General features: G+C 41.8%; 2 protein-coding genes and 1 non-coding gene across 5 annotated transcripts in view; all 3 read left to right on the top strand.

Annotated features, from left to right (window-relative positions):
* Nucleotides 1-21412, top strand: part of LOC106562785 (casein kinase I) — a 46545-nt gene extending 25133 nt beyond the window's left edge. For 2 of the 3 annotated variants that reach the window (XM_045709024.2, XM_082957917.1), the window contains exons 5-13: nt 5184-5335; nt 5687-5921; nt 6305-6390; nt 6478-6562; nt 6791-6939; nt 7035-7142; nt 10205-10312; nt 11503-11609; nt 17227-21412. In XM_045709024.2, the coding sequence (XP_045564980.1) occupies nt 5184-5335; nt 5687-5921; nt 6305-6390; nt 6478-6562; nt 6791-6939; nt 7035-7142; nt 10205-10312; nt 11503-11609; nt 17227-17281 (1085 nt within the window). In that variant the 3' untranslated portion in view covers nt 17282-21412. The remainder of the gene's footprint in view (nt 1-5183; nt 5336-5686; nt 5922-6304; nt 6391-6477; nt 6563-6790; nt 6940-7034; nt 7143-10204; nt 10313-11502; nt 11610-17226) is intronic. The other variant, XM_045709026.2, reaches the window with a different exon arrangement.
* A 702-nt stretch (nt 21413-22114) lies between these two features.
* LOC106562787 (small ribosomal subunit protein eS17) lies at nt 22115-26573 on the top strand. The gene is made up of 5 exons (XM_045708013.2): nt 22115-22360; nt 23151-23302; nt 25068-25173; nt 25695-25760; nt 26453-26573. Exons 1-5 carry the CDS (start codon nt 22358-22360, stop codon nt 26528-26530), a joined length of 405 nt encoding a protein of 134 aa, XP_045563969.1. The 5' UTR covers nt 22115-22357; the 3' UTR covers nt 26531-26573.
* LOC123730869 (small nucleolar RNA SNORA71) lies at nt 25476-25603 on the top strand. The gene has a single exon (XR_006762320.1). It is a non-coding gene; the product is annotated as a small nucleolar RNA SNORA71 (small nucleolar RNA).
* Nucleotides 26574-27084: the final 511 nt, after the last annotated feature.

Genomic DNA, 27084 nt, shown 5'->3' with positions numbered 1-27084 from the left:
GAAAGTCTCTAAGAGCTTTCCACACCTCCAGTCATGTTTGTGCCTGTGAGATTTAGTCTGAGTAGAAGCATTGTCTTTTCTAGCAGTTGAAATGCAAACAGAAAACAACCTAGCTTGTGAATAAAACAACGTAATTAGCCAAGAAACACAAGGACAAAGTCTCACTTCAGCAGACATCCGGTTTATGCCGGTGCGCAGCTCTTCACGTCCGCATAGCCGCCAGCCAGGCAGTGTTGCTGCGCAAGATGGAATAGGCTATATAGGATTCATAGTTCTTTGACTTTGTGCGATTAATTTGCCAGCTATGATCGAAAACAGCAGAAATACTTTGAAAACAGCTGCTGCAGCAGCTTTTATTTGACTGTAAATGTGATAGGTAAGTACGATTTTTATTGACAAATGCGAGTGAAATGCTCGCACTGTGGAGCCCTGACCACCCGCCAACGTGTCTGGTGAAATAGACATCTTACCCGCCAATGTCAAGATCTACCCGCAGGTAGCGGGTGTTCATTTTAGGCCCCGTTGGTTGTTGATCATTACTAGACAACAGGTCTTGCCATACATTTTCAAGCAGATTGAAGTCTTCACAGTCTTCTTGGTAAGCAACTCCAATGTGGATTTGGCCTAGTGTTTTACTTTATTGGCCTGCTGAAAGGTGAATTTATCTCCCAGTGTCTGGTGGAAAGCAAACTGAACCAGGTTTTCCTCTAGGACTTTGCCTGTGCTTAGCTCCATTCAGTTTATTTTTTATCCTGAAACTTCCCAGTCCTTAACATTTAGAAGCGTACCCATAACATGATGCAGACACCACTATGCTTGAAAATATGAAGAGTGGTACACAGTAATGTGTTGTATTGGATTTGCCCCAAACATATCACTTTGATTCAGGACATAAAGTTAATTGCCCTGCCACATTCTTTGCAGTATTACTTTAGTGCCTTGTTGCAAACAGGATGCATTTTTTAAATATTTTTGATTCTGTACAGGCTTCCTTTTCACTCAATTAGGTTAATATTGTGGATATTGATGATCCATACTCAGTTTTCTCCTATCACAGCCATTAATAAACTCTAACTGTTTAAAGTCACCATTGGCCTCAGTGATATCCCTGAGCGGTTTCCTTCCTCTTCGGCAACAGACTTAGGAAGGATCTCTGTAGTGACTGGGTGTGTTGATACACCATCCGAAGTGTAATTAATAACTTCACCATGCTCAAAGGGATATTCAATGTCTTCTTTTTTTATTTGAACCCATCTGCCCTTTGCGAGGCATTGGAAAACCTCCCTGGTCTTTGTGGTTGAATCTGTGTTTGAAATTCACTGCTCAACTGAGGGATCTTACAGATAATTGTATGTGTGGGGTACATAGATGAGCTAGTCATTCAAAGATCTTGTTAAATGCTATTGTTGCACACAGCGAGTCCTTTCAACTTATGTGACTTGTTAAGCACATTTTTACTCCTGAACTTATTTAGGCTCAACCATAAAGGGGTTGAATACTAATTGACTCAAGATATTTCACCTTTTCATTTAATTAATTTGTATAAAATGAAATGTTCATTCCACTTTCATAATATGGGTAATTGTGTGTAGGTGAGTGACAAAGTATTATCAATTTTTAAATTCAGGCTGTAACACAAGGAAATGAGGCAAAAGTAAAGGGGTGTGACTACTTTCTGAAGGCGCTGTAGATGCTAGCTGATAAAACTCACTCATTCTGTCAGATTTCTTCTTTCCCTGTGTCATTGGATCTTGTCATCGTTATCTAATTTACCAATCAGGGGTTGGTAGTGATTGTGCTGGTTCTTAAAAGTTCACTTTCTCAGGTATTTTGAATTCAGGTGACCAATCTCTACTGGGGGTTAGCCATGAATAATGAACAAATCATTATACAGCATCAGATTGAACTGGATAGGAAAGCATTTTTTTTTATTTTTTTGTTGCTTGAAGTTTGGTTGTATGGTTTTTGTTTTGAATTGTTTGACTGGATTGTTTTGTCTGTTGTGTAGAGGTCACCGTCTGGGCAGCAATAGCCTACTTCCCAATATTATGATTCGACTCGTGACTGGGAAATGTTTGTCATCTGTTAAAATGGAGAACACTGCCAACATTGAATGTCAGACATTCTCATTCAACCATTGAATTTTGAGAATTTTCACCTCTACAGCTTTTAGCGATTTAGAAAATACTTGTGTTGATTTGAAAAATGTTGCCTATGCAATATTTAACTGAGTCAATTGAATGCTTTGTATTTTTGTTAAGAGTTTGAGTTCTTCACAGAATCAACTCACAGCCTACACATTAACTCCTTTGTGACTTTTACCAGTGTCGATGCTCAATACCAGTGGTGTAAAATAATTTAAAGTACTGCTTAAGTAGTTTTGGGCTATCTGTACTGTGCTTTACTATTTATATTTTAGATTTTTTTTTTACTGTTAATCCACTACATTCCTAAAGAAAATAATGTACTTTCTACTCCATACATTTTCCCTGACACCCAAAAGTACTCGTAACATTTCGAATGCTTAGCAGGACAGGAAAATGGTACAATTCAAACACTTATCGAGAGAACATCCCTACTGCCTCGGATCAGGCAGACTCACTAAACCAAAATGCTTCTGGCTATCTGTAAAAAAAGAGAATTTAATTGTGCCGTCTGGTTTGCTTATTATAAGGAATGGGAAATGATTTCAACTTTTACTTTTGATACTTAAGTATATTTTAGCAATTACATTTACTTTTGATACTTACGTATATTTAAAACCAAATACTTTTAGTCATATAGTATTTTGCTGGGTGACTTTCACTTTTTTTTATTGAGTTATTAACTATAAAGGTATCTTTTACTCAAGTATGACAACTGGGTACCTTTTCCACCAGTGCTGAATACATCGCTCCTCACACTGGCCATACACAACCTAAAGATGTGTTCATCACACAACCTTTAGAAAGTCAACATATGAGCCCTCTACAACAGGGGTTCCCAAACTTTTTTCACTCGGGCCCCTCCTTCCAGCATTGGAACATTCCACGTCTATTTCTATTGTCACAAGCACTGTTCATGACACACATTGTTCACACACCTCTTGTTGGCGGAGAGAACATTTTGCAGGTTTAAAGCTTATTTCTTGCAATTTTACACGTTGCCATTCTGCCTAATGTGTATTCATGTGTTAGAGTGACTCAAACATTACAACAAAATCTTGGGGGTAACAGAAAAATGTTAACTGACATGGGCTAGTTGATCTGCAGATTTCTTACATGTTTTAAATATCTCTCTGAGGAATGCAATGACTGACATGTCAAGAGGAAAACTGATTATGCGCTACCCAATTTCTAAATTGAACCTTTTGCATTCTACTATTACAACTTTCAAGAGTAAGTTAAAAGCAGAACTGAGTTATTTCAAACACTTCCGACTTCAAAAAGGCTTTACGGCAAAAGCATAACATTAGATTATGTTAGGATAGTGCCTAGAAAAGAAAAACCACACAGCCATTTTCCAAGCAAGGAGAGGCGTCACAAAAACCAGAAATACAGCTAAAATTAATCACTAACCTTTGATCTTCATCAGATGGCACTCATAGGACTAAATGTTACACAATACATGTATGTTTTTGCTCTAAAGTTCATATTTATATCCAAAAAACCCATTTTACATTGGCATGTAATGTTCAGAAATGTTTTGCCTCCCAATACTTCCGGTGAATGAGCACATCAATTTACAGAAATACTCATCATAAACGTTAATAAAATATTCAACAGTTATTCAAAGAATTATAGATGCACTTCTCCTTAATGCAACCGCTGTGTCAGATTTCAAAAAAGCTTTACGGTGAAAGCAAATTTTGCAACAATCTGAGTACAGCGCTCAGATATCAAAACAAGCCATACAGATACCTGCCATTTTGGAGTCAACAGAAATGACAAAAATTACATTATAAATATTCACTTACCTTTTGATCTTCATCGGAATGCACTCCCAGGAATCCAAGTTCCAGAATAAATGTTAGTTTTGTTCGATAAAGTCCATCCTTTATGTCCAAATACCTTCTTTTTGTTCACGCGTTTAGTCCACTACTACGATGTATAGCATCAATCTTTAGGATGTTTTTATCATAAATCTTCAGTAATATTCCAACCGGACAATTCCAATGTCTTCAAAAAAGAAAAGGAACACAGCTAACTCTCACGTGAGTGCGCACCACTGAGCTCACGTCATTTTCTCAGTCATCTACTTCCAGGAGCTCTTATTCTCTCCCTATTCACAGTAGAAGCATGAAACAACGTTCTAAAGACTTGACATCTAGTGGAAGCCTTAGGAAGTGCAAAACGAACCCTAAGTCACTGTATACTGTATAGGCAATCACTTGAAAAACTACAAACCTCAAATCCAACCAGGAAGTGTGGAAATCTTTCTCAGGTTTTTGCCTGCCATATGAGTTCTGTTATACTCAGACATTATTCAAACAGTTTTAGAAACTTCAGAGTGTTTTCTATCCAAATCTACTAATAATATGCATATCCTACCTTCTGAGCCTGAATAGCAGGCAGTTTACTACGGGCACGCCTTTCATCCGGACGTCAAAATACTGCCCCCTACCCTAGAGAAGTTACACATCAAATACACTAGACATTTTAAATCTCCAACATTGTGGGAAAGTTCTCATGCAACAGGGTGATCAAATTTAAGATCTTACATCTGTAGCCTACATAGAGCATTAGTCTCAACACACAGTTGACCCTGTTTGAACAGTGCCATCCATCTCTGCAGGCTGTTTGGGTTTAGACTACTCCTTTTCCTCTGGTTAGTGCATACCTGGCAGGCATCGGTCTCTGAATTCTGAACCTCCGTGTCTGTGCTACTCCTCCCATCTGGCTGATCTGAGATGAATGATGACTGTGGCTGCCCTGGGTTCAACCTCTCTCATCATTGTCAGGCGAGGTAGAAATAACATGCAAGGCTTTCCCCTCACAAGGCCACTACAGCGCCTCTCATTCCCAGGACTTCAATGCTGCTTTTAGTGCGTGGGTCCACAGGAGTGTAACACAATTCAAATGGTCTATTGAAAACTGGTCAGACCGACCTACATGTGGTTTACTATGTCAGCAGGCAACAGGGCAATAACTAGAAGCTGCCTTTGTATGGTTTTAATAGTCCTCTTCTCCCGCGGTCTCTTTCAGCGGAAGGCCTGCCCCAGGTGTTCTACTTTGGGCCCTGTGGGAAGTATAATGCCATGGTTCTAGAGCTGCTGGGCCCCAGTTTAGAAGACCTCTTTGACCTTTGTGACAGGACCTTCTCACTAAAGACTGTATTAATGATTGCCATTCAGCTGGTGAGTTCCCAACATCAAATAATGCTATATTTACAGGATGTGTTCAAACTGGTCTACAATTCAAAGGTTGAGGTCAATTTCATGTAATTCGGACAATTTAGGAGAACTTAATGTGGTAATTAAATGTTTTTTCCCAATTCATGATTTGGAAAGGGGCTTTTTCTTTAATCATGAATTCATCCCCGGAAAATAATTGGATTATAATTGACCCCAATCCTGCTGAGATCAGATTTTTCTTTTGGTCGAGTTTCTGTTTCCTGATTGATTAACTTATTGGTCTAGTCTGTGTGTACCCATGCAGAGTTCAGTAGGCCACTCTGTTACTGACTGTCCTGTGACTTTCCTATTCAGATCTCCCGGATGGAGTATGTGCACTCTAAAAACCTCATCTACAGAGACGTAAAGCCTGAAAACTTTCTCATCGGACGCGGAGGATGCAAAAAAGACCACATTATCCACATCATTGACTTTGGCCTGGCCAAAGAGTACATCGACCCAGAAACCAAAAAACACATCCCCTACCGGGAGCACAAGAGCTTAACCGGGACGGCCCGATACATGTCCATCAACACACATTTGGGAAAAGGTATGTCTGGTTTGCCAAGAATTTCGAAGGGGTGATTTACGTAAATGTTAGACACTGCTTTGTCAGCATGCTAGTGTTGTGAAACTTGGTTATGAGGTGTTTACTTTTCGATAAATCATGTCTGCTTGGATTTGGCCAATGAGTAGGCAACATTTCTTTGTCAAGAGCTTTTTTTTTTTTTTTCCATATAAGGTTGGCAAGGTTGCAAATACTAAGTATAACTTAGCCAGGGTTTATGAGTGACTAGGGCCCTTGGACTGTTATCACAAAAAGGGAGGCAGCTTCGCAGAAAAAGGTTGGGGTTAAATCAAGTTAAGGAAATTCTAATCATGGCTCACTGCGTTTTCTTCCTTTTGAAGTGACTCACTGGTTTTTGTTAATAGAACAAAGTCGTCGAGACGACCTGGAAGCCTTGGGTCACATGTTCATGTACTTCCTCCGTGGGAGTCTACCGTGGCAAGGACTAAAGGTATGTCAGCAGGTCCTCTGAGATTTCCCACTTGTGCTGCGTTTGTAGCAACGTACAGATGTTAAACTTTATGTGGTTCTTTCACAGGCTGATACACTGAAAGAACGATACCAGAAGATCGGAGACACGAAAAGAAACACTCCTGTTGAGGTTCTCTGTGAGAGCTTCCCAGGTACAGCCTGACCATTTCTCTCATCCAACTCTAAAGTTGTTTTCAATGCAACATGTTCTGTATTTTTTTATTTTTACAATTTGATGATGGTAATTTAGCTAGTTGTAGGCCAGAGTGCTTTTGGAGCCCCATGACTATGCTTCAGGATGTTGTATTGTTCCTCACATTACACAATGGTGCAGATGACTCATTCAAATCTACATCTACATTGGGTGTTTGCTGTTACAGAGGAGATGGCCACCTATTTGCGTTATGTAAGACGGTTGGATTTCTTTGAAAAGCCTGACTACGAATACCTGAGGACCCTGTTTACAGAGCTGTTTGAACGGAAAGGATACACCTTTGATTACACCTACGACTGGGTCGGCAGGCAGATAGTATGTATCTCCACTCACTCATTGGGGGGGAAACATAGAGCAGGCCTAAGTATTTTAGCTACAATTTAACACTGGTTTACTGTTGTACCACATAGCCAACACCAGTGGGGACTGTCAACATGGACTCTGGGGCATCTGCCATCACGAGAGAGAGCCACCCGCACAGAGACCGGCCCTCGCAGCACCAACCCATGAGGAATCAGGTAAGCTGGACCTCCACTTTCCCAGAGCTGCCAGTTCAACTGGCTCTGGAGACCCCTGATCCACACTGATGATTTGACAAGGGAGTGCCCTAACCACAGTATTTTTCAATTAAGGCGCAAGCACCATAATGGCTGCTACGTTACCCCTTTAGTTACTATGCACCTAGCCTCTGGAATAGCCTGCCGGAGAACCTGAGGGGGACCGAAACTGTGGACATATTTTAAAGGGATCTTAAAACACATTTAACTGCTTTTCCTTAGGGTGCTTTTTAGTCTTTCAGTTTTTGTTTAGTTTTTTTTTTATCCTCTGTTGTAAATATTTATTTTGTACTATTTTTTTCTTTTTTTCTGTAAAGCGCATTGCATCCATGTCTATATAAATAAAGCTTGATTTGATTAGAGTAACTTACATCCTCCAACACTGAACCCTCCTCCTCCTCCTCACTGAAGAGCAAGTTTTAGAATTTTCTTGGGTGTGGTGGGGAGGAACTACAGCAGCTCCAGGCCGTAACCCACTGAGTCAGACTCATCATTCTTACTCTGTTAAATAAACAATGGTGGTTGGATCCCACAGCTGCAGCCAACTGTGACGCTTATTATGCATGCAAGACTGCGGGGCTTGTTTGACGCACATAATGGCAAAGATGCATGTGTATAAATCTCCTGGCATTTAACGGAACATTAAAGGTATATCTGGGATTTAACTGTTTTGTATTTCCTGGTTCAAAATGTTATGTATAATTGTGTTCCTTCCGAAAGTAAGTTTAATGCTAACTTTATTTGCCAGTGCACAGTGGCTTTGAACCCTTTGACAAGCATTTGATTCATAAGGGACTACCTTTAACCTTTTGCACATGCCACCTCTGCATGCATTCTTCAACACTGGCCAAATACCAAAGAGGGCAATCAGGCTTTGAGGAAGTTAACCATCACCTCACCACAGTCACATCACAATGGGAAATCTCAGTCTGAACCTAGCTCACACGCTGAATGTTGCTAATTGATATGCAGACACTTCTATCGTTCTTACTCTGTTAAATAAACTGCCAAAAGAGACGTACAGTGGCAAGAAAAAGTATGTGAACCCTTTGGAATTACCTGGATTTCTGCATAAATTGGTCATACAATTTGATCTGATCTTCATCTAAGTCACAACAATAGACAAACGCAGTATGCTTAAACTAATAACAAACAATTATATGTTTTCATGTCTATTGAACACACCGTATAAACATTCACAGTGCAGGGTGGAAAAAGTATGTGAACCCTTGGATTTAATAACTGGTTGACCCTCCTTTGGCAGCAATAACCTCAATCGAAGTTTTCTGTAGTTGCAGATCAGACCTGCACAACGGTCAGGAGGAATTTTGGACCATTCCTCTTAACAAAACTGTTTCAGATCAGCAATATTCTTGGGTTGACTGGTGTGACCTGCTCTTTTAAGGTCATGCCACAGCATCTCAAATCGGGTTGAGGTCAGGACTCTGACTGAGCCACTCCAGAAGGCATATTTTCTTCTGTTGACGCCATGCTGTTAAGTTACTTCTGTGTTTTTTGTCGTTGTCCTGTTGCATCACTCAACTTCTGTTGAGGTTTAATTGGCGGACAGGTAGCCTTACATTCTCCTGCAAAATGTCTTGATAAACTTGGGAATTCATTTTTCTCTTGATGATAGCAAGCTGTCCAGGCCCTGAGGCAGCAAAGCAGCCCCAAATCATGACGCTCCCTCCACCATACTTTACAGTTGGCATGAGGTTTTGATGTTGGTGTGCTGTGCCTTTTTTTCTCCACACATAGTGTTGTGTGTTCCTTCCAAACAACTCAACTTTAGTTTCATCTGTCCACAGAATATTTTGCCAGTAGTGCTGTGGAACATCCAGATGCTCTTCTGCCTTCAGATGTGCAGCAATGTTTTTTTGGACAGCAGTGGCTTCTTCCGTGGTGTCATCCCCTGAACACCATTCTTGTTTAGTGTTTTACTTATCGTAGACTCGTCCACAGAGATGTTAGCATGTTCCAGAGATTTCTTTGTCTTTAGCTGACACTAAGATTCTTCTTAACCTCATTGAACATTCTGCACTGTGCTCTTGTAGTCATCTTTGCAGGACGGCCACTCCTAGAGAGAGTAGCAACAGTGCTGAACTTTCTCCATTTATAAACATTTTGTCTTACCGTGGACTGATGAACACCAAGGCTTTTAGAGATACTTTTTAACCCTTTCCAGCTTTATGCTAGTCAACAATTCTTAATCTTGGATCTTCTGAGATCTCTTTTGTCCGAGGCATGGTTCACATCAGGCAATGCTTCTTGTCAATAGCAAACTCAAATTTTGTATGTGCTTTTTATAGGGCAGGGCAGCTCTAACCAATATCTCCAATCTCGTCTCAAGGATTGTTCTCCAGGTTAGTTAACTCCTGACTCCAATTAGCTTTTGGAGAAGTAATTAGCCTAGGGGTTCACATACTTTTTCCAACCTACACTGTGAGTGTTTAAATTATGTATTCTATATAGACAAGAAAAATACAATAATTTGAGTGTTATTAGTTTAAGCAGACTGTGTTTGTCTGTGGTGACTTCGATAAAAATCAGATTTAAAAAATGGACCAATTTATGCAGAAATCCAAATAATTCCAAAGGGTTTACATACTTTTTCTTGCCACTGTATTCATGTATTACAGTCCCGTTGATTGAATCCTTCATGTAGTCAACTGCCCTGTGTTTATTCTGTCGTGTGATGACTGGTTCACTCAGGGCCAAATCCCAACTTGTGAAGCGCACGCCTTACTCTAACTTAGTTTTGTGTATAGCACACATTGATTTCAGTGGGGGAGATTTAAGCAAATGTTTGAGTGGAATGTGCGTAGCGCCAAGTTAGTATCCGGCCCTCGGTCACTAATGCAGTTTCCTGCTTCGCCTTTTTTATTCATCTCTGCTTTGTTTCTTTTCTCGTGCCGCTTTGCATGACACCTGGTCACGCCCCCACCCATTCCACCCAAACTCGCAACGACCCATCCCACCCTCACTCCCTTTCCCTTCCATCACTACCACAACTCCCTGAGCAGACGGCAGCTTCTGACCGGAGGGGAGCATGGGAAGTGCAGCCCAGTCGGACAAACTCCTCCTACATGGCCTCCCACCTGGCATCGGACAGGCACGGGGGCTCAGTGCAGGTACACTACAACTCCACGTTGACCCATCAGTCCGTTGTCCACTTCCCCCTCCGCCCCCTGTTTCCTCACATGGTGTGCCGGGGTCCACCACAAGTATGTCCATGGCATATGTTACACATCAGTGGCATACTTGAGTCTGGAGGTGTGTGTGCGAGAGCTAGAGATTTGGTGTGTGTGTGTGCTCACACATCTTTTGTCCTAAAGCTGATGGCCCTTGGTCTTCTTTCCCTGTGTTTTTGGAAAGACAAGCTTCGAAACCGGTCACGACTGGTTATGACAAACTAATCTGGAGGCGAAAGAAACAAACACCTGTTCATTAGGTGAGGCGCTGGCTGGTGGAGTAGAACACCTGTTTATTAGGTGAGGTGCTGGCTAGCAGAGTAGAACACCTGTTTATTAGGTGAGGTGCTGGCTAGCGGAGTAGAACACCTGTTTATTAGGTGAGGTGCTGGCTAGCGGAGTAGAACACCTGTTTATTAGGTGAGGTGCTGGCTAGCGGAGTAGAACACCTGTTTATTAGGTGAGGCGCTGGCTGGTGGAGTAGAACACCTGTTTAGGTGAGGTGCTGGCTGGCGGAGTAGAACACCTGTTTAGGTGAGGTGCTGGCTGGCGGAGTAGAACACTTGAAAAAGATAAGGAGAGCCACACTCGAGGAGCTCAGATGAAATGACTAAATAACCTAATAACCATGACAAACTGACATTATACAACCAGGTTGATCCTTGTTGTGTTTGGTGCAGTGATAAGAATGCAGGTTGAGTTGACTTGGTTTAGCAATGCATGTTTTTGATTAAATAAATCCTAAATAGGGTAATTCATCATCAAATAATGCCCCTGCATTTTAGGGCTTCAGTATAGTGTGATTTAATGGATGGTCTAATACGTTTATGCCGCACATTTTACTCACACCTCTTGATAAATATTCGGAAAGGTTAATTTAAGATTGAAAAGTACATTAATTTCTTTAAAATGTGAAAAGCTAAAACTGCTTGACAAAGCTTGATAAGATTTCAATAAATACGATTTTGATACAGAACACAATAGATGGTATTACTTGCAGTATACATCGTGTGTGTGTGTGTGTGGTTGTGTTCGTGCGAGCGTCATGGACTGGCACTGTTTTTGAGCGGTGAAGTTGTGGGAACGGTCATTGACTCCACCTGAATCAACCCTCTCTCCGTGTGCCACAGGTGGTCAGTTCAACCAATGGGGAGCTGAATGCCGATGACCCTCTGGCAACCCACTCCAACGCACCAATCACAGTCCAGGCTGAGGTAGAGGTGGTGGATGAGGCCAAGTATGTATCAGCTCAACCCCCCCCCCCCCCCTTTCCATCTCTCTCCAAATCTACTCCCCCTGCTTTACCTCCTCCTCATCTTTCTCTCTCCAACTCCCTCTGCTTCACCTCTCCTCACCTCTCTCTCTCCAACTCCCTCTGCTTCACCTCTCCTCACCTCTCTCTCTCTCCAACTCCCTCTGCTTTACCTCTCCTCACCTCTCTCTCTCCAACTCCCTCTGCTTTACCTCTCCAACTCCCTCTGCTTTACGTCTCCTCACCTCTCTCTCCAACTCCCTCTGCTTCACCTCTCCTCACCTCTCTCTCTCCAACTCCCTCTGCTTTACCTCTCCAACTCCCTCTGCTTTACCTCTCCAACTCCCTCTGCTTTACCTCTCCAACTCCCTCTGCTTTACCTCTCCAACTCCCTCTGCTTTACCTCTCCAACTCCCTCTGCTTACCTTTCCAACTCCCTCTGCTTTACCTCTCCAACTCCCTCTGCTTTACCTCTCCAACTCCCTCTGCTCACCTCTCCAACTCCCTCTGCTTCACCTCTCCAACTCCCTCTGCTTCACCTCTCCAACTCCCTCTGCTTCACCTCTCCTCACCTCTCTCTCTCCAACTCCCTCTGCTTCACCTCTCTCCCTACACTGTCCCCTCTGTGTGTGTTGCTTCTTGGTTGTGTACTTTCTAAGCCTGTGTCCTGCGTGTCCCTATTACAATCCTTTGTCTTGGTAAGGTTGGGACTGCTCCTTTATCCCCCCCCCATCAGATGTCCTCTCACTTCTCATAGGCTCAGTGCAGCAAGAGAAGAACAAGTGAAAACTCCTAGAATGCAATGAGCGTATCAAAACTCGGTGCATATCATGTAATATCATCTCTAGGATTACCCAAAATTAGATGGACCTACTGACATTTTTTGGTGAATGAAATCCCTGTAACATACTCAGCATAGTGAATGCCAACATTGAGTGTTTTGTCCTTCGATATAATCCACCAGTGTCTGTTGTCCCCCAGCCTGGTTCCTCTCTAGGTTTCTTCCTAGGTTCCTGCCTTTCTAGGGAGTTTTTCCTAGCCACCGTGCGTCTGCATTGCTTGCTCTTTGGCATTGCTGACATAAAGGGCTTCATAAAATATGTTTGAAATTGTGAGGTGATTGGTTTGTCTCCCACTTGTTCATTCTAATACCCTTTTGATCTGTTTTCCGCTGGCCCTTTGATTTTCCTGTCATCAATAGACTTCCTCTTTGATATGATCCCACTGCGTTGAAAGCCAGGGCCCCAGAAGACAGTTCAATTAATGTGACAACAGGGTTTCCATAGCAATGAGGTGTAAAGATCTATTTTTCTGTTGTTTCTCTCCCTCCCTCGCTCTCTGGTAATCCTTTCTGCATCCATTCCAAAAGGATTTTAGAAGTCTTGCTTGTGGTAATGAGCGTCCGTGATACAGTATGTTGAAGTAGAGTGAGGTTATACATCAGTTGAATAGTGTCCTTAGAACTAAACAGGTGTAGTTAGTTCTAGAACCTAAGAGTCTGAGCCATTGAGTCTTCAACCTTTTGAACCCTGCCCTCTGTGTCCACTTGTGTATGTAGTCTGTGTGGCATGTTCTGTCCCATCGAATGCTGTATTAATCTGTCTTTTCTCTCTACACTCTTTCTTCTCTGTAGCTGCGTGAAAATGCTCAACCTGTGGTGAGTCCCTCTCTCCTAGTCCATACCATACCCATGGGACAGGACAGGGAGTGGACCAGCCTAGGCTGCTAGTGTAGTTGACGAGTACACACTGTGAAGGGACCCTGCTCTTATACTGTGAAAAACTGATTAAAAAGAATGGTCCATATTTCCACTACTGATATAGGCCAGTGGGTTATAAAATCCTTTTCAGGCAATCTATCTTCTCACTGATACTGATGCTACAGATCAGCTGTATGAGTTAGGTAATATCTAATGATATCATTCTTTAAATAAAACTGGTTTTCATACATTGACTTTAATATAGGCTATTGAGTACTTTCTTTAAAAAAGTATATATATATATATATATATATATATATATATATATATATATATATATATATATATTTGGAAATGCTGTCAATTCCTTGTTTTCTGTTATGGAGGCAGCCTTAAATATTGACTAAAACCTACTAGCTAGCAGGGCACCTTTTTAACAAAAAATATTTACTAAAACCTACAAGCTAGCAGGGCACCTTAAATACACTGCTCAAAAAAATAAAGGGAACACTTAAACAACACAATGTAACTCCAAGTCAATCACACTTCTGTGAAATCAAACTGTCCACTTAGGAAGCAACACTGATTGACAATAAATTTCACATGCTGTTGTGCAAATGGAATAGACAACAGGTGGAAGTTATAGGCAATTAGCAAGACACCCCCAATAAAGGAGTGGTTCTGCAGGTGGGGACCACAGACCACTTCTCAGTTCCAATGCTTCCTGGCTGATGTTTTGGTCACTTTTGAATGCTGGCGGTGTTTTCACTCTAGTGGTAGCATGAGACGGAGTCTACAACCCACACAAGTGGCTCAGGTAGTGCAGCTCATCCAGGATGGTACATCAATGCGAGCTGTGGCAAGAAGGTTTGCTGTGTCTGTCAGCGTAGTGTCCAGAGCATGGAGGCGCTACCAGGAGACAGGCCAGTACATCAGGAGACGTGGAGGAGGCCGTAGGAGGGCAACAACCCAGCAGCAGGACCGCTACCTCCGCCTTTGTGCAAGGAGGAGCAGGAGAAGCACTGCCAGAGCCCTGCAAAATGACCTCCAGCAGGCCACAAATGTGCATGTGTCTGCTCAAACGGTCAGAAACAGACTCCATGAGGGTGGTATGAGGGCCCGACGTCCACAGGTGGGGGTTGTGCTTACAGCCCAACACCGTGCAGGACGTTTGGCATTTTCCAGAGAACACCAAGATTGGCAAATTCGCCACTGGCGCCCTATGCTCTTCACAGATGAAAGCAGGTTCACACTGAGCACGTGACAGAGTCTGGAGACGCCGTGGAGAACGTTCTGCTGCCTGCAACATCCTCCAGCATGACCGGTTTGGCGGTGGGTCAGTCATAGTGTGGGGTGGCATTTCTTTGGGGGGCCGCACAGCCCTCCATGTGCTCGCCAGAGGTAGCCTGACTGCCATTAGGTACCGAGATGAGATCCTCAGACCCCTTGTGAGACCATATGCTGGTGCGGTTGGCCCTGGGTTCCTCCTAATGCAAGACAATGCTAGACCTCATGTGGCTGGAGTGTGTCAGCAGTTCCTGCAAGAGGAAGGCATTGATGCTATGGACTGGCCGACCCGTTCCCCAGACCTGAATCCAATTGAGCACATCTGGGACATCATGTCTCGCTCCATCCACCAACGCCACGTTGCACCACAGACTGTCCAGGAGTTGGCGGATGCTTTAGTCCAGGTCTAGGAGGAGATCCCTCAGGAGACCATCCGCCACCTCATCAGGAGCATGCCCAGGCATTGTAGGGAGGTCATACAGGCACGTGGAGGCCACACACACTACTGAGCCTCATTTTGACTTGTTTTAAGGACATTACATCAAAGTTGGATCAGCATGTAGTGTGGTTTTCCACTTTAATTTTGAGTGTGACTCCAAATCCAGACCTCCATGGGTTGATAAATTGGATTTCCATTGATTATTTTTGTGTGATTTTTGTTGTCAGCACATTCAACTATGTAAAGAAAAAAGTATTTAAGATTTCTTTCATTCAGATCTAGGATGTGTTGTTTAAGTGTTCCCTTTATTTTTTTGAGCAGTATATTTACTAAAACCTACTAGCTAGCAGGGCATCTTTTTTAATATTTACTAAAACCTACAAGCTAGCAGGGCACCTTTAAATATTTACTAAAACCTACTAGCTAGCAGGGCATCTTTTTTAATATTTACTAAAACCTACTAGCTAGCAGGGCACCTTTTTTTTAATATTTACTAAAACCTACTAGCTAGCAGTTCACTTTTTATTTATATATTTTATTTTTGTATTTTATTTTTTTGAGCAGTATATTTACTAAAACCTACTAGCTAGCAGGGCACCTTTAAATATTTACTAAAACCTACTAGCTAGCAGGGCATCTTTTTAATGTTTTTTTTTTTTTTTTTTTTTTTTACTAAATCCTACTAGCTAGAAGGGCACCTTAAATATTTACTAAAACCTACTAGCTAGCAGGGGATCTTTTTTAATATTTACTAAAACCTACTAGCTAGCAGGGCACCTTTTTTTTTTTAAATATTTACTAAAACCTACTAGCTAGCAGGGCATCTTTTTTAATATTTACTAAAAACTACTAGCTAGCAGGGCATCTTTTAATATTTACTAAAACCTACTAGCTAGCAGGGTACCTTTTTTATCGACTAAAACCTACTAGCTAGCAGTTCACCTTTTTTAATATCGACTAAAACCTACTAGCTAGCAGTTCACCTTTTTTAATATCGACTAAAACCTACTAGCTAGCAGTTCACTTTTTTTTTTACATATATTTACTAAAACCTACTAGCTAGCAGGGCACCTTTTTTTAAATATTTACTAAAACCTACTAGCTAGCAGGGCACCTTTTTTTAATATTTACTAAAACTACTAGCTAGCAGGGCACCTTTTTTTAATATTTACTAAAACTACTAGCTAGCAGGGCACCTTTTAATATCTACTAAAACCTACTGACAGGGCACCTGAGAATAGCAAATTACTTCCTTAGGGTTCATCTCAACGCTGTGCCTTTTAAAAAGACATTCATGTTTTTTCTTTGTAGCCAGTCACTGTGTTGTTTGTAGAGCTGTGGCTGACCTATGGCCACTCACTGCATGCTGTAATAATCATCTCATTAGGCTCACTCTGTCTTGTGCTCTGTGTCTCCACCATTGTTGTTAATCACACCACTGTACTAAACACACTTGTCATTTTACCTCAGACGCCCTCTGTAGGTTCTTCTTAGAACTGTTTTGACTCCACTCTGTCAGAGATCTTGGCATAATTTGTGTTTTTCTTCTACCATCACCGTAGTTCTTATTTCTTCTAATGCTCTGAGTCAGTCTCTTCATGTTGATTCTACTCCTAGAGGATGTTCTGATGTTGGTTAGTAGGAATGGATCTAACAAATTAACATCTCATGGCATCCATCCACTCATCTATGTTCTTGTAACCTGGCTTCAGGTCAGTTCCTCTGTCTAGCGATGCCATTTCCAGTGTTCCATTCAGGCATGGCAAGGCTAGTCAGAAGACGGCACATACAGGCATGGGACCTGGCTATTGTTGCTAACCCTTGAGGCCAGTATAATCTGTGTACACTGATTGTCATTGGCTGCCTTTACACAGGTAGCCCAATTCTGATATTTTGCCAGTAATTGGGCAAAAGATCAGAATTGTGCTGCCTGTGTAAACACAGCTATCGTGTAACACATTTCTCCTCTTGTCCTCTAGCTGTTGAAATGAAATGACTTCTCACTTTACCAGGATGGTGTTCATTAGGGCACGTTTTAAAACAACGTTTTGGACAAGTTTAGGTTAGACCCATCACTGCTTTAGTCTGTTTTCTTCCGTTTGGTGCCTAATGGACATGACCCAGTCATAGTATCCGGTGTTGGCTTGCCTCTAACCAGTCTCTCTCCCCATCTAAAGGTGCTGTTGCTTCTTCAAAAGAAAACGGAAGAAGAACACCCCGCGACACAAATGATCAGCAGCACGCCTAGATCGCTCACAAGTCTTGCTCGATAAGGTTCTTAATCGAGAAAATCAATGAAGTCCCATTCAGACCAACGAAGAAGACCACGGGAGAGTGATGAGGCGATGTGAGCGCACACACAGACACACCCAATCAAGTGTGGCTGTCTGTCGATGGGAATTCCTTTTTGAATTGATTCGTTTTTCCTCCACGATGCTTGGGAATATTTGGCAGGCCCCGTTGTTGCCGGGATTGGGATCTTGGCTTTTGCAATTAGTTTAAGCTTGATTGATGGGCTGGACAATGGAAACACAACAGACTGTCAGCCTCCTGCTCTTTCATAAACACACACTGAATGTATGGGCGGGAAGTTAAATGTCTATGGGAGAATTTAGTAGATGGGACAAGTCCTGGGAGAGGAAAGCTTGTTGGCTACTGACTGACTACATGTAAATAATGGACCAATATCAGTTGGAACTGGTACACTTCTATAAACGCTTTGGACTTCAGCATAACAATGTCCACATGGTAGCAACCAAATGGGCTTTCCTTCACACTGCACGCTAAGGAGAGAAGAGAGGGAGGTGGTGGCTTGACTGTCGTCTTTACTGCTACTGTCCAATGCCTTAACCAAACCAGCACCCCACAGAGCCAGGAGAGGGTGACGCAGGAGGCCAGGCTCTCCATACTGAGAGGATATCTATGGTCCCTGCTTATTGTAATGACATAACATGCCACCCAATGTGGAGTTCAGTTCCCCACTGGTGGTACAGTATCTATAGAATAGGTGGTTCAGAAATAATGTTGACTAGGGGCAACACTTTTAGGGTTAATTTGGATGTTTGTCAGTGAACTGTCATGTAAAATTCAGTGCCATGTCAGCTTTGTGCGTTCAGTCTCTATCTGCAATGTTCATAACGTTGCAATACACTGTGTAAGCCCCTGGTCTCTTAGAATGATCTCATGTTCTGTGTCGTTGAGGGAATGCTCTTTCACATTTTCTGCCCCTCTGTTTCCGGTGTATTTGCCCTGTGCTGCAAAGCATCATCTGTGAGACCATTAATGATGATTTGATCCCAAATGCCAAGTCCCAAATGGAAAACATGGGATTGCCTCAAAAGGATATTAAGAAGTACCTGGTGAAAATCTGTCTATGGTGTTTTTTTCAATATCACTTTTTGTTTTTCCTTGCAAATGTCATGGAGTATTGCCTTGAACCAACAAACTGTTGACAATGTCACCATGCCTATCCTCTTCACAGCATTAATTCCATAGGAGTGACTTTTGGGTTTTATGTAATTATGTCGATATTTTTTTTTATTTTTTTTGTTAAATATATAGCTAATGTGAATTTCAAATGTGAGCAAATGTATTTTTGTCTTTCAAATAGCCATGAAGTATGAGAAATGGACAGAGGGGGACAAAAAGCTAGACTTTTGACTGCACTACATTTGTTGACCCACTGTTATTGACATAAGACCTTGCTTTCCCCGTACTGTATTGATGGATGTGCACCATATACTTAATTGTAGCGGCCTTGTGTGCTAGGTCTGTTCTAACAATACACTTAACCAATTCTGGCTTTAACCCCCCCTCCTTGTTTAACCCCTGTGCCATGATGTATGTAAACCCACACAGACATACACAACCTAGACATTAATGTATGATGTGATGTCGCCTCCTGGTGGGGTGTTGGATACTGATGTCCTGGTGACCATGGTTGTGTTCAGTAGGGCACACTGTTGCCAAACATTTTGCAACTTTAATCAATAAGCTGTGTTATTGTACAAGGTCAGGTAGTACCTCTCCGCTTTGGAAACTTTTTTTCTCCCTGCTGAACATGACCCAGGTTGGTCGTCCCATATGGAGGCACAATGCCTGAGGGGATGCCAACCGGCTCAACAGACCTCTATGAGCAGGCATGCTTGTATGTGCATAATGATATTGTATATTTTTATGTTTTCTTTTTTCCCACCATTGTGACTTGAACTAGTTCCTCTGGGGTCTAAGTTATTGTGTTGAGAGTACTCAAATATGATACATCTATTGGTCTTCTGTTGTCTTTTACATTTTATAGGTCAGTACGGTATTCCTCTGAGATGTGAGGGAATAACTGATGAGGAAAAGGTGTTTTTGAATGACGGGTATTCCTCATAGTGCCTCTTGAATGGGTGTTTTGAGGGAGGGGTTTGGCATTACTGTCTAGCTTGCCTCTGTTGGATGTCTCTGGGTGAGTGATTTAGCCTAGGGTTGGATTGGCATTCTGTCGTTCAGGGACATCAGTCGCTGCTGCACAACAGGGTCGGGGTTCATGTCAAGCATGTCAGCAGAATGGCTCCACCTGCTGGGTGTATGAAGGCTTTTCTGTCAGGACTTCAATCCAGTGTTGCTCAGTCTGTTCTTGGGGTGGGGTGTTGTAGCCCAGCGCTAACACCTCATTCAGCCAATCACTAACTCCTTGAATATTGGAGTCATTGTGTGTTAGTGCAGGGCTGGAACAATAATGTGCATCATCTGGCTGTCTCATGAGGATGTTTTGAGAAGCACTACTTTTAATTGACCCACATTAGACTAGCCATTACAGTTACACTGTGACATACCAGTTCACTTTGAAAGTGTAAGGTATTGTTGAATCTAGTGAGACAGACATCCAGAGAATGGCCTTGAATGGTTCCTTCTGTTCCTAATGCCATCCTATGGACTACTACTATCCGTCACCTGTGCCAGGAAAATGTCAACTAGAACTCTGATGGAATTCCACCTCGTATCCCACTGCCCTTTTTTTATATTTGTTTCACCCACCTGTAATGTTGAAAGAGAACATTGAGGTTTGGAACTAGCGATTTAAAGTCTATATTGTGTTCTTAATGTGGCTGAGAGTAATACCATAATTATTGAACCACTTGTCAATTAATTATTGTTTTAATTAACTTTCACTCCTCAACCATACATTTCCATTTCAGTGGACCACTTTATTTTGGAGTGGAATGTCACTTGTATACTTTGATGTATCTGTATCCTACTGTTAACAGTGGTCTTAATGCAGGTGTTGTATCACTGTTGAAATTCATTTCCTTCCTGCAATTTTGGCTTTACAGCTGATAAACATGAATACTACAAATTGATATGTGCATTCTAGTTTCCTCAAGCCTTTCCACAGCCTGTCTAGAATGAGGAATATTTGCTGTAGGTGTGTATTTGCATGGCTTATCTGGAGCAGATGTCTGCCTGTTTTAATGGCAAGGCTTCCTGAGGTGGATGTATGAAGCTAAGCCACCCGTACAAAGTTATTCTCTGGTCATAATAGAGCTCTACAAAGTCCTCCCATTGGCTTGATAAGTCCTACCCCCAGAGCACATTCCAATTTTAGGTGTCATTGCTTATACAGTACTACATCTTGCCTGTCAGTCAGACCTCATTGCTTTCAATTGACTTGTGTCTTGTGTTATTCACCATTTTATTTCCTGCATGTCCAAATGGCATGTAAATCCTTATAGCAGCGTAGAGGAGAATGAATGGAAAGAGATGGAGTCTTTTTTGGGGGGAGGGGGGGGGGTTCTCTGGCACTTTCTTCCTGTCGTTGTACTGTAGAGTTGTCTTGGGTTGGTTGTGTAATATGTCTGGGAGAGAAGTTGGGTGTGACACATGACTGCAATGTTTTAATTCTTTTAAGTTTTACAGAGTTCATTATATATTTTTTGTGTTTGTCAGTTGGATTCTGTTAAAGAATATAAAGATGTTTTTTTTTCTTTCAAACTGTGGAAAGTAGAATTGTACAGTACCACAAGTTTATCCCCCTTCTCTTGCTCTGGCAATTATTTTCAAAGCTATGATTTAAGAAATGAATCCTACAAATGTATTATGAATATTGTGTTGAAATATGAATGTTACTTCAAATCTATTTGAATGGTTTAACCTAGTTAAGGGCTTCATGAATGAAGGACCCATCTTTTGATTTCTTTCTTTTTATTATAATTTTATTTTAAGTACAGAAATATAAATGACCAGACTTTTTATCTGAAAGGCCTATTTTCCTAGGGATTCATGTGAGACCCTCCACGCTTTAAAGGGAAACTCAAGTTTCAGCCCTTTTTTTTTTTTTTTTTTTTTTTGGTAAAAATAAAAAAATCTCTCTTAACCTTTTCTTGTCAGTATGGGTCTGTTTTTATTCTAGTACAGTGTCACATTACATTCTAATGAGCCACCTAAGAATTGCTGAGACAGCATGTCACCCATAGAAAATGATATTCTTATGGTCACAGCATCTTCTCAGGTCACTTCAACCTTTGGGAAAATCTCAATTGCTACTCCTTACATCCTCGTCTCCTCTAAAGCCCATTGGATGAGAGAGAGCCAGAGGTTCATCCCCTCTGACGTTCTCCAATGGGGTTTGAGGAGGCGAGGTGAGGGGACTCACAATTTAATCTCCCTGTGACTTTTCCTTGCTCGGTTGCAGCTGCACTGCTTCAGTTTTCAAGGTTTTGTGGGCCGTACCCTTGATCATACATTACTACTAAGCTGTATAATTTAATACAATACATTTTTGCAACAGTTCCTGCTATGTAGGCCTAAACGTGAGAAAACAACCTTATGTGATTCACGTAATTATTAAGTGTTGACAAAACGTTGAACATAATGTATAGCCTACTTCTTCCACACCAATAAGAATACATTGTTACACTCAGTGAATCTTAAATTACATTAAAATAAATTTGATTTAACTAGGCAAGTCGGTTAAGAACAAATTTTTATTTTACAATGACGTCCTACCGCTGCCAAACCCTCCCCTAACCCGGGCGCCGCCCTATGGGACTGGCCGGTTGTGATACAGCCCGGGATCGAAACAGGGTCTTGTAACACCTCTAGCACTGAGATGCCGTGCCTTAGACCACTGCGCCACTCGGGAGCCTATTGTACAACGAAGTGGACTGGATCAGTACATTTGTTTTTAGTGTGTCAAAGGTAGACAACCAGTAGGGGCAGTGTTGCGAAGCTACAAAAACAAATGTCTGCAGCATTTTCTTCCTGCTTCGCAGATTAACTTCCGGTCACATCTTCCCCAGTTCTTTTCCGTCAGCCCAAGTCAACATGGTGGGTATTTAACAAAATTGAATACATCACAATCTGTTTCAATCTTTGTCTCTTATCAGTTCCAGACACGTCTACAAGCATATCAAATATTAATTAAAATACAACACATTTTCTCAGTTATTTATTTGTGATTTGTTGCATTTTATTTACCAGTTTGTGTCGTTTCCCTAGCTATGTTGTGAATGTAGGCAAGCTAGCTTGCCGGTAGCTAGCACAAGATCTTTCAATCTAGTCACTGGTCTAGCGAGCGGACCACTATATCAACTAGCTGGCTAGTTGTGTTTACGGGTCGTGTAGTACGTAGTTCATCTGTTCCTCGCGTCTGGTAAGAATGAGTTGGCTGGATATAGCTAAGGTTGTTTAGCTAGAAATGTTATTGGCTAACTAGCTGCTTAGTTAGCTATCTTGCCATACAGACCAGTGTAGTTAACTAAAGTTATTTTATGTCAATAGTCTTGTGGTGGTCTGCTAGCCAGCCAGGAATTAATGTTGGTTGATGTCAAATTCAGTTACTTGTCACTCAAGGAGTTCTAGCTATCTGCTGTCAAGAAGAAACAGTTGGCACTATGCATCTAGCTAACTAGCTATGCATATTCTGTTGAATACTGTTCCTGTAGTTGTGCTTTACGGGGGTAGTTTGCATTAAGCTACCAGTTGTCAGAGGTTGAAATAATTGCAGTGATGTTGTGTAGTAGTTACAGATATGTGAGAGAATGTTGGCAATTTAGAGGTATTGTCTCAAGAAACTGGTGTGATTCTGCCGTTAACAAGCTGATGGTCTTCCTAACAGGGACGAGTCAGGACCAAGACGGTAAAAAAGGCCGCCAGGGTCATCATTGAGAAGTACTACACCCGGCTGGGCAGTGACTTCCACGTCAACAAGAGGGTGTGTGAGGAGATAGCCATCATCCCCAGCAAGAAGCTGCGCAACAAGATCTCTGGGTGAGTGAATGCTCCAATACAAGCTTGGGTCACTTTCAGGCCTCAGACCACCCAATACCTCTGTCACATGATCGTGCTGACCCAAATCGTACTGTGCTTGCTCAGATATTTTCTTAACACATTGTAGTTTCCAGCACGGTTCCAGCGTCTGTGGCATATCCATAACCAGGCCAGTACAATACGGCTAGTCTCAGTACTTTTGGAAGGGTGCAAGTCTGACCAAATGAAGGCTTACTATTTTGTCGCTTCAAGGAGCTTGTGTTGCTGAACCACGGCAGGCTTCTTAGCTCCACGTCCAACATTCCTGTCTGTTAAATCAGGGGCTTTTTTTGCTTTGTCTTACAGACAGAATAATGTAAAGAAAGGGTAAGCTGCTATTCTTGGTTCAGTTGGTTGGAGCTGGAGCGTGACGCTGGCAATGTCAAGGTTGTGGATTCAGTTTCTGCATGGATATCTTAAACATAATATACTTCTTGTGAACTGCTTTGAAGAACTCTTTGTAATAGATGTGCACAAACATACAGGAACACAACACATCGGATGTTCAGTGGTTTAAGATGTTATAAGTATAGCCCTATTATTTAAAGGACTAGTATTGGCTCAATAGTTGAACACTTGTGCTCAGTTCATTCTCAATGACAGTTGACCTCTAGTCTCCATGTCAAAGTCGGAGATATTTGACCTTACTGTAGACAAGTGGTGTTTCAATATTGGGCTTGTTGCACATTTAATAATTGTCTGATCCCAATGTAGGTTATTTGCTTCCTGAGCCATCATGCAGAAATTGGCTTTTTTCTTGTTGCAAATATACAAGTAGGTAAAAGCCTTTCTGATTGAAGTCTTATTCTGATTATCTGAGTGTTTGTGGCATTGTTTTGTTTGTTCTCTCAAATTGACCCAGCCTGCTTCTGGGATGAGAGGTTGTCATCTGCTTGAGAACTGTCCCTGTGCTGTAGGTGTAGACCTAGTGGTTGTTGACCATAGTCAGTGATCTTTGCCACTTACCAATAAAAGGGATTGGAAAAAGACGCTCAAATTGTAGTGTCTGTTGGTGCCCACTTGGGCAACCCAATTCTGATCTTTTTGCAACTAATTGGTCTTTTTCACATCAGATCATTTTCAAAGCTGATTGATACAATGTCAGTAAACCACTGCAAGGCCTCCCTGTCTAATCAAACATCATGAAACATGTTCAGGTTGTTTTACGGACTCGGTCTTAGTTATGTCACTCGTCAAACTATGATTAAGGGATTATTAGAGTCAGATGTATTGTTTTCAAGTCCAGGAGGTAAGCTGTGTTGTTGTCTTAGATCTCTTTATGTAGTGTGTTGTTTCTCTTGTCGTGATGTGTGTATTGTCCTATATTTTTATTACATTTATTTTTATCCTAGCCCCCATCCCTTTTTTGTCTTTTGGTAGACCGTCATTGTAAATAAAAATGTGTTCTTAACTGACTTGTATTGTTAAATAAAGGTCAAATAAAAAGATACCCTAAATCCATGCGCTAGTTTACTGACCTCCGTCTACTCTATACTGTTCTAAGTACCCATCTGTGTACAGTACACCCTCAAGTGCTTATCTCTGTCATTGTTGGACATAACAGGCTGTAAAATCACCAGGAAATCAGCTCAGTGATTTTTTTATTTAGGAAATCTTTTCCCAAGTATTCCTAAGCATGAAGAGTCATATGAGCCCAACTCTCACTGTATCGTCTGTGTAAAACACCCCTTTTGTCTGTATTCTCCCATGCGTGTCCCCTCCCTAGGTATGTGACCCATCTGATGAAGCGTATCCAGAGGGGCCCCGTCAGAGGCATCTCCATCAAGCTGCAGGAGGAGGAGAGGGAGAGGAGGGACAACTATGTCCCAGAGGTCAGTGGGGTTCCTCGGTGGCCGTGCATTTAGAGAGTTGGGACATTGAGGTTCCTGCGTTACGATGCATTTACATGACACTACAACATTCTATGGTTTCCACGTTAGCCTCCGCTTTAATAATATTACATGAGGGATGTTTAAACAATACTATCTAACTGAATGTCTACAATTAAGAACAGTTGGCCCAACTCTGAATATATGGCTCAGGTTTACCTTGCAGTTTGGTCCTTCATCTTGCTTCAGATAACTTGACTGATAAGTGATTGTGATGATATCTATAAGGTTGTAATTTGGTGCCTACCTGTATCGAAAGTGGCTGTGGCATGGTTGTTGCCAGGTCATTGATAATGCAGGAAAATGGAACTGACAGATTTTCCCTGTGTTTGTTGGGCCGTCTATCCCTCTCAAACCCTGTATCTTTCAGACACTCATGCTCGGGTCTATCTTGAGAACACTGGCTCCTGATAGGTTTCTATGAGATCCACTGTAAAGCTGATGGTCTTTGTTTGTGCCTGTAGGTGTCTGCTCTTGACCAGGAGATCATCGAGGTGGATCCCGACACCAAGGAGATGCTGAAGCTGTTGGTATGTTCAAAACCTCACTTCTCAGATCTCACTGCCTACCTACAGTCTTAGTCTAAACGTGATGTTTTCTTGTTACGACGTGCTTGTGGATTGAGTACTCTGACCTCATCCAGCAACCATGTAGCCTATCTCAAACTGGACATAACTTAACAGAGCAGAATGTAAACTCACACACTGGTCATAACTTAACAGAGCAGAATGTAAACTCACACACTGGTCATAACTTAACAGAGCAGAATGTAAACACACACACTGGACTGGTCATAGTGATTAGTGCAGTATTGGAACGTTAATAAGTCGCTTCCGACCTAAAGACTACTTTGTCCGAATTTTTGGTTGTAGCTCTGTACTTTTCCTGCTGTGTTAACACCACTACAAGCGAGATTTCACAAGATCGTCTGTGGCCAATAGAAATGCATCTATCAGATTTAGATATGATCATTTTTCACACTAGTTTTGATGTAGTGAACTACTTTAGTTAATCACTGTTTCTCTGATAGTGTCTTATAGTTTATCATATATTGCCCTGTATTACTGTAGCTCAACTTCTTCTGCTGCCTAGTAATTGGTAGCTTTCCCGTCTTTGCTGCGCACAGTCAGTGTTACCTTCCTATGATGGCCCTCAGAATGTAATGCTCATTAGAGCTAGGTGAGGAATTGTTTGACTAAATCTGAAATCTTTCCTCTTTTAGGACTTCGGCAACCTGTCGAACCTGCAGGTCACCCAGCCTACCGTTGGAATGAACTTCAAAACACCCAGGGGAGTCTAGATACGGTTCATATCTCTGTCAATAAAGACAAGTGGAAAGGAAACACAGTAGCGGTCTCTTTTGCAAGGTCACAATCACACAATATCTTAAACTAAGGCTGGGATTCAATCAGATCAAATGTTAACCAGCAGTAGCAGACCTCCCTTGTGGCTCAGTATGGTGCTTGTCATGCCAGGATTGTGGGTTTGATTCCCACGCAGGACTAGTATGAAAAAGGAAAACAAATCATTATGCACTCACTACTGTAAGTCGGTCAGAATAAGTGTCTGTTAAATGACTCAAATATAATAAAAATAAAGTGGTTGGGAGGAAGAAGTGTGTTGGAGCCGTCAAATCTTTGAGCAGCAGCTCTTACAATCGTCACGCTTCGCCCCACTTTCGTTAAGTTCAGAACGAGAAAGAGTAGGATATATAGAAATAAATACGCTCACTTTGAAAAATTTGGATTTATAGCATCCTAAATAATCGAGGTATAGATTATCGAGCTGCGTGGGATTTCTGTTAATTCGACTCCGTACAGGCCAATAGCAATGTTCGCTTTAGGTGTAATGCCA

This window comes from Salmo salar, chromosome 11 (assembly GCF_965601325.2).
Source record: "Salmo salar chromosome 11, fSalSal1, whole genome shotgun sequence".
NCBI lineage: Eukaryota > Metazoa > Chordata > Actinopteri > Salmoniformes > Salmonidae > Salmo > Salmo salar.
The sequence above is the reverse complement of the archived record's forward strand: the minus strand, read 5'-3'. Positions and strand labels throughout refer to the sequence as shown.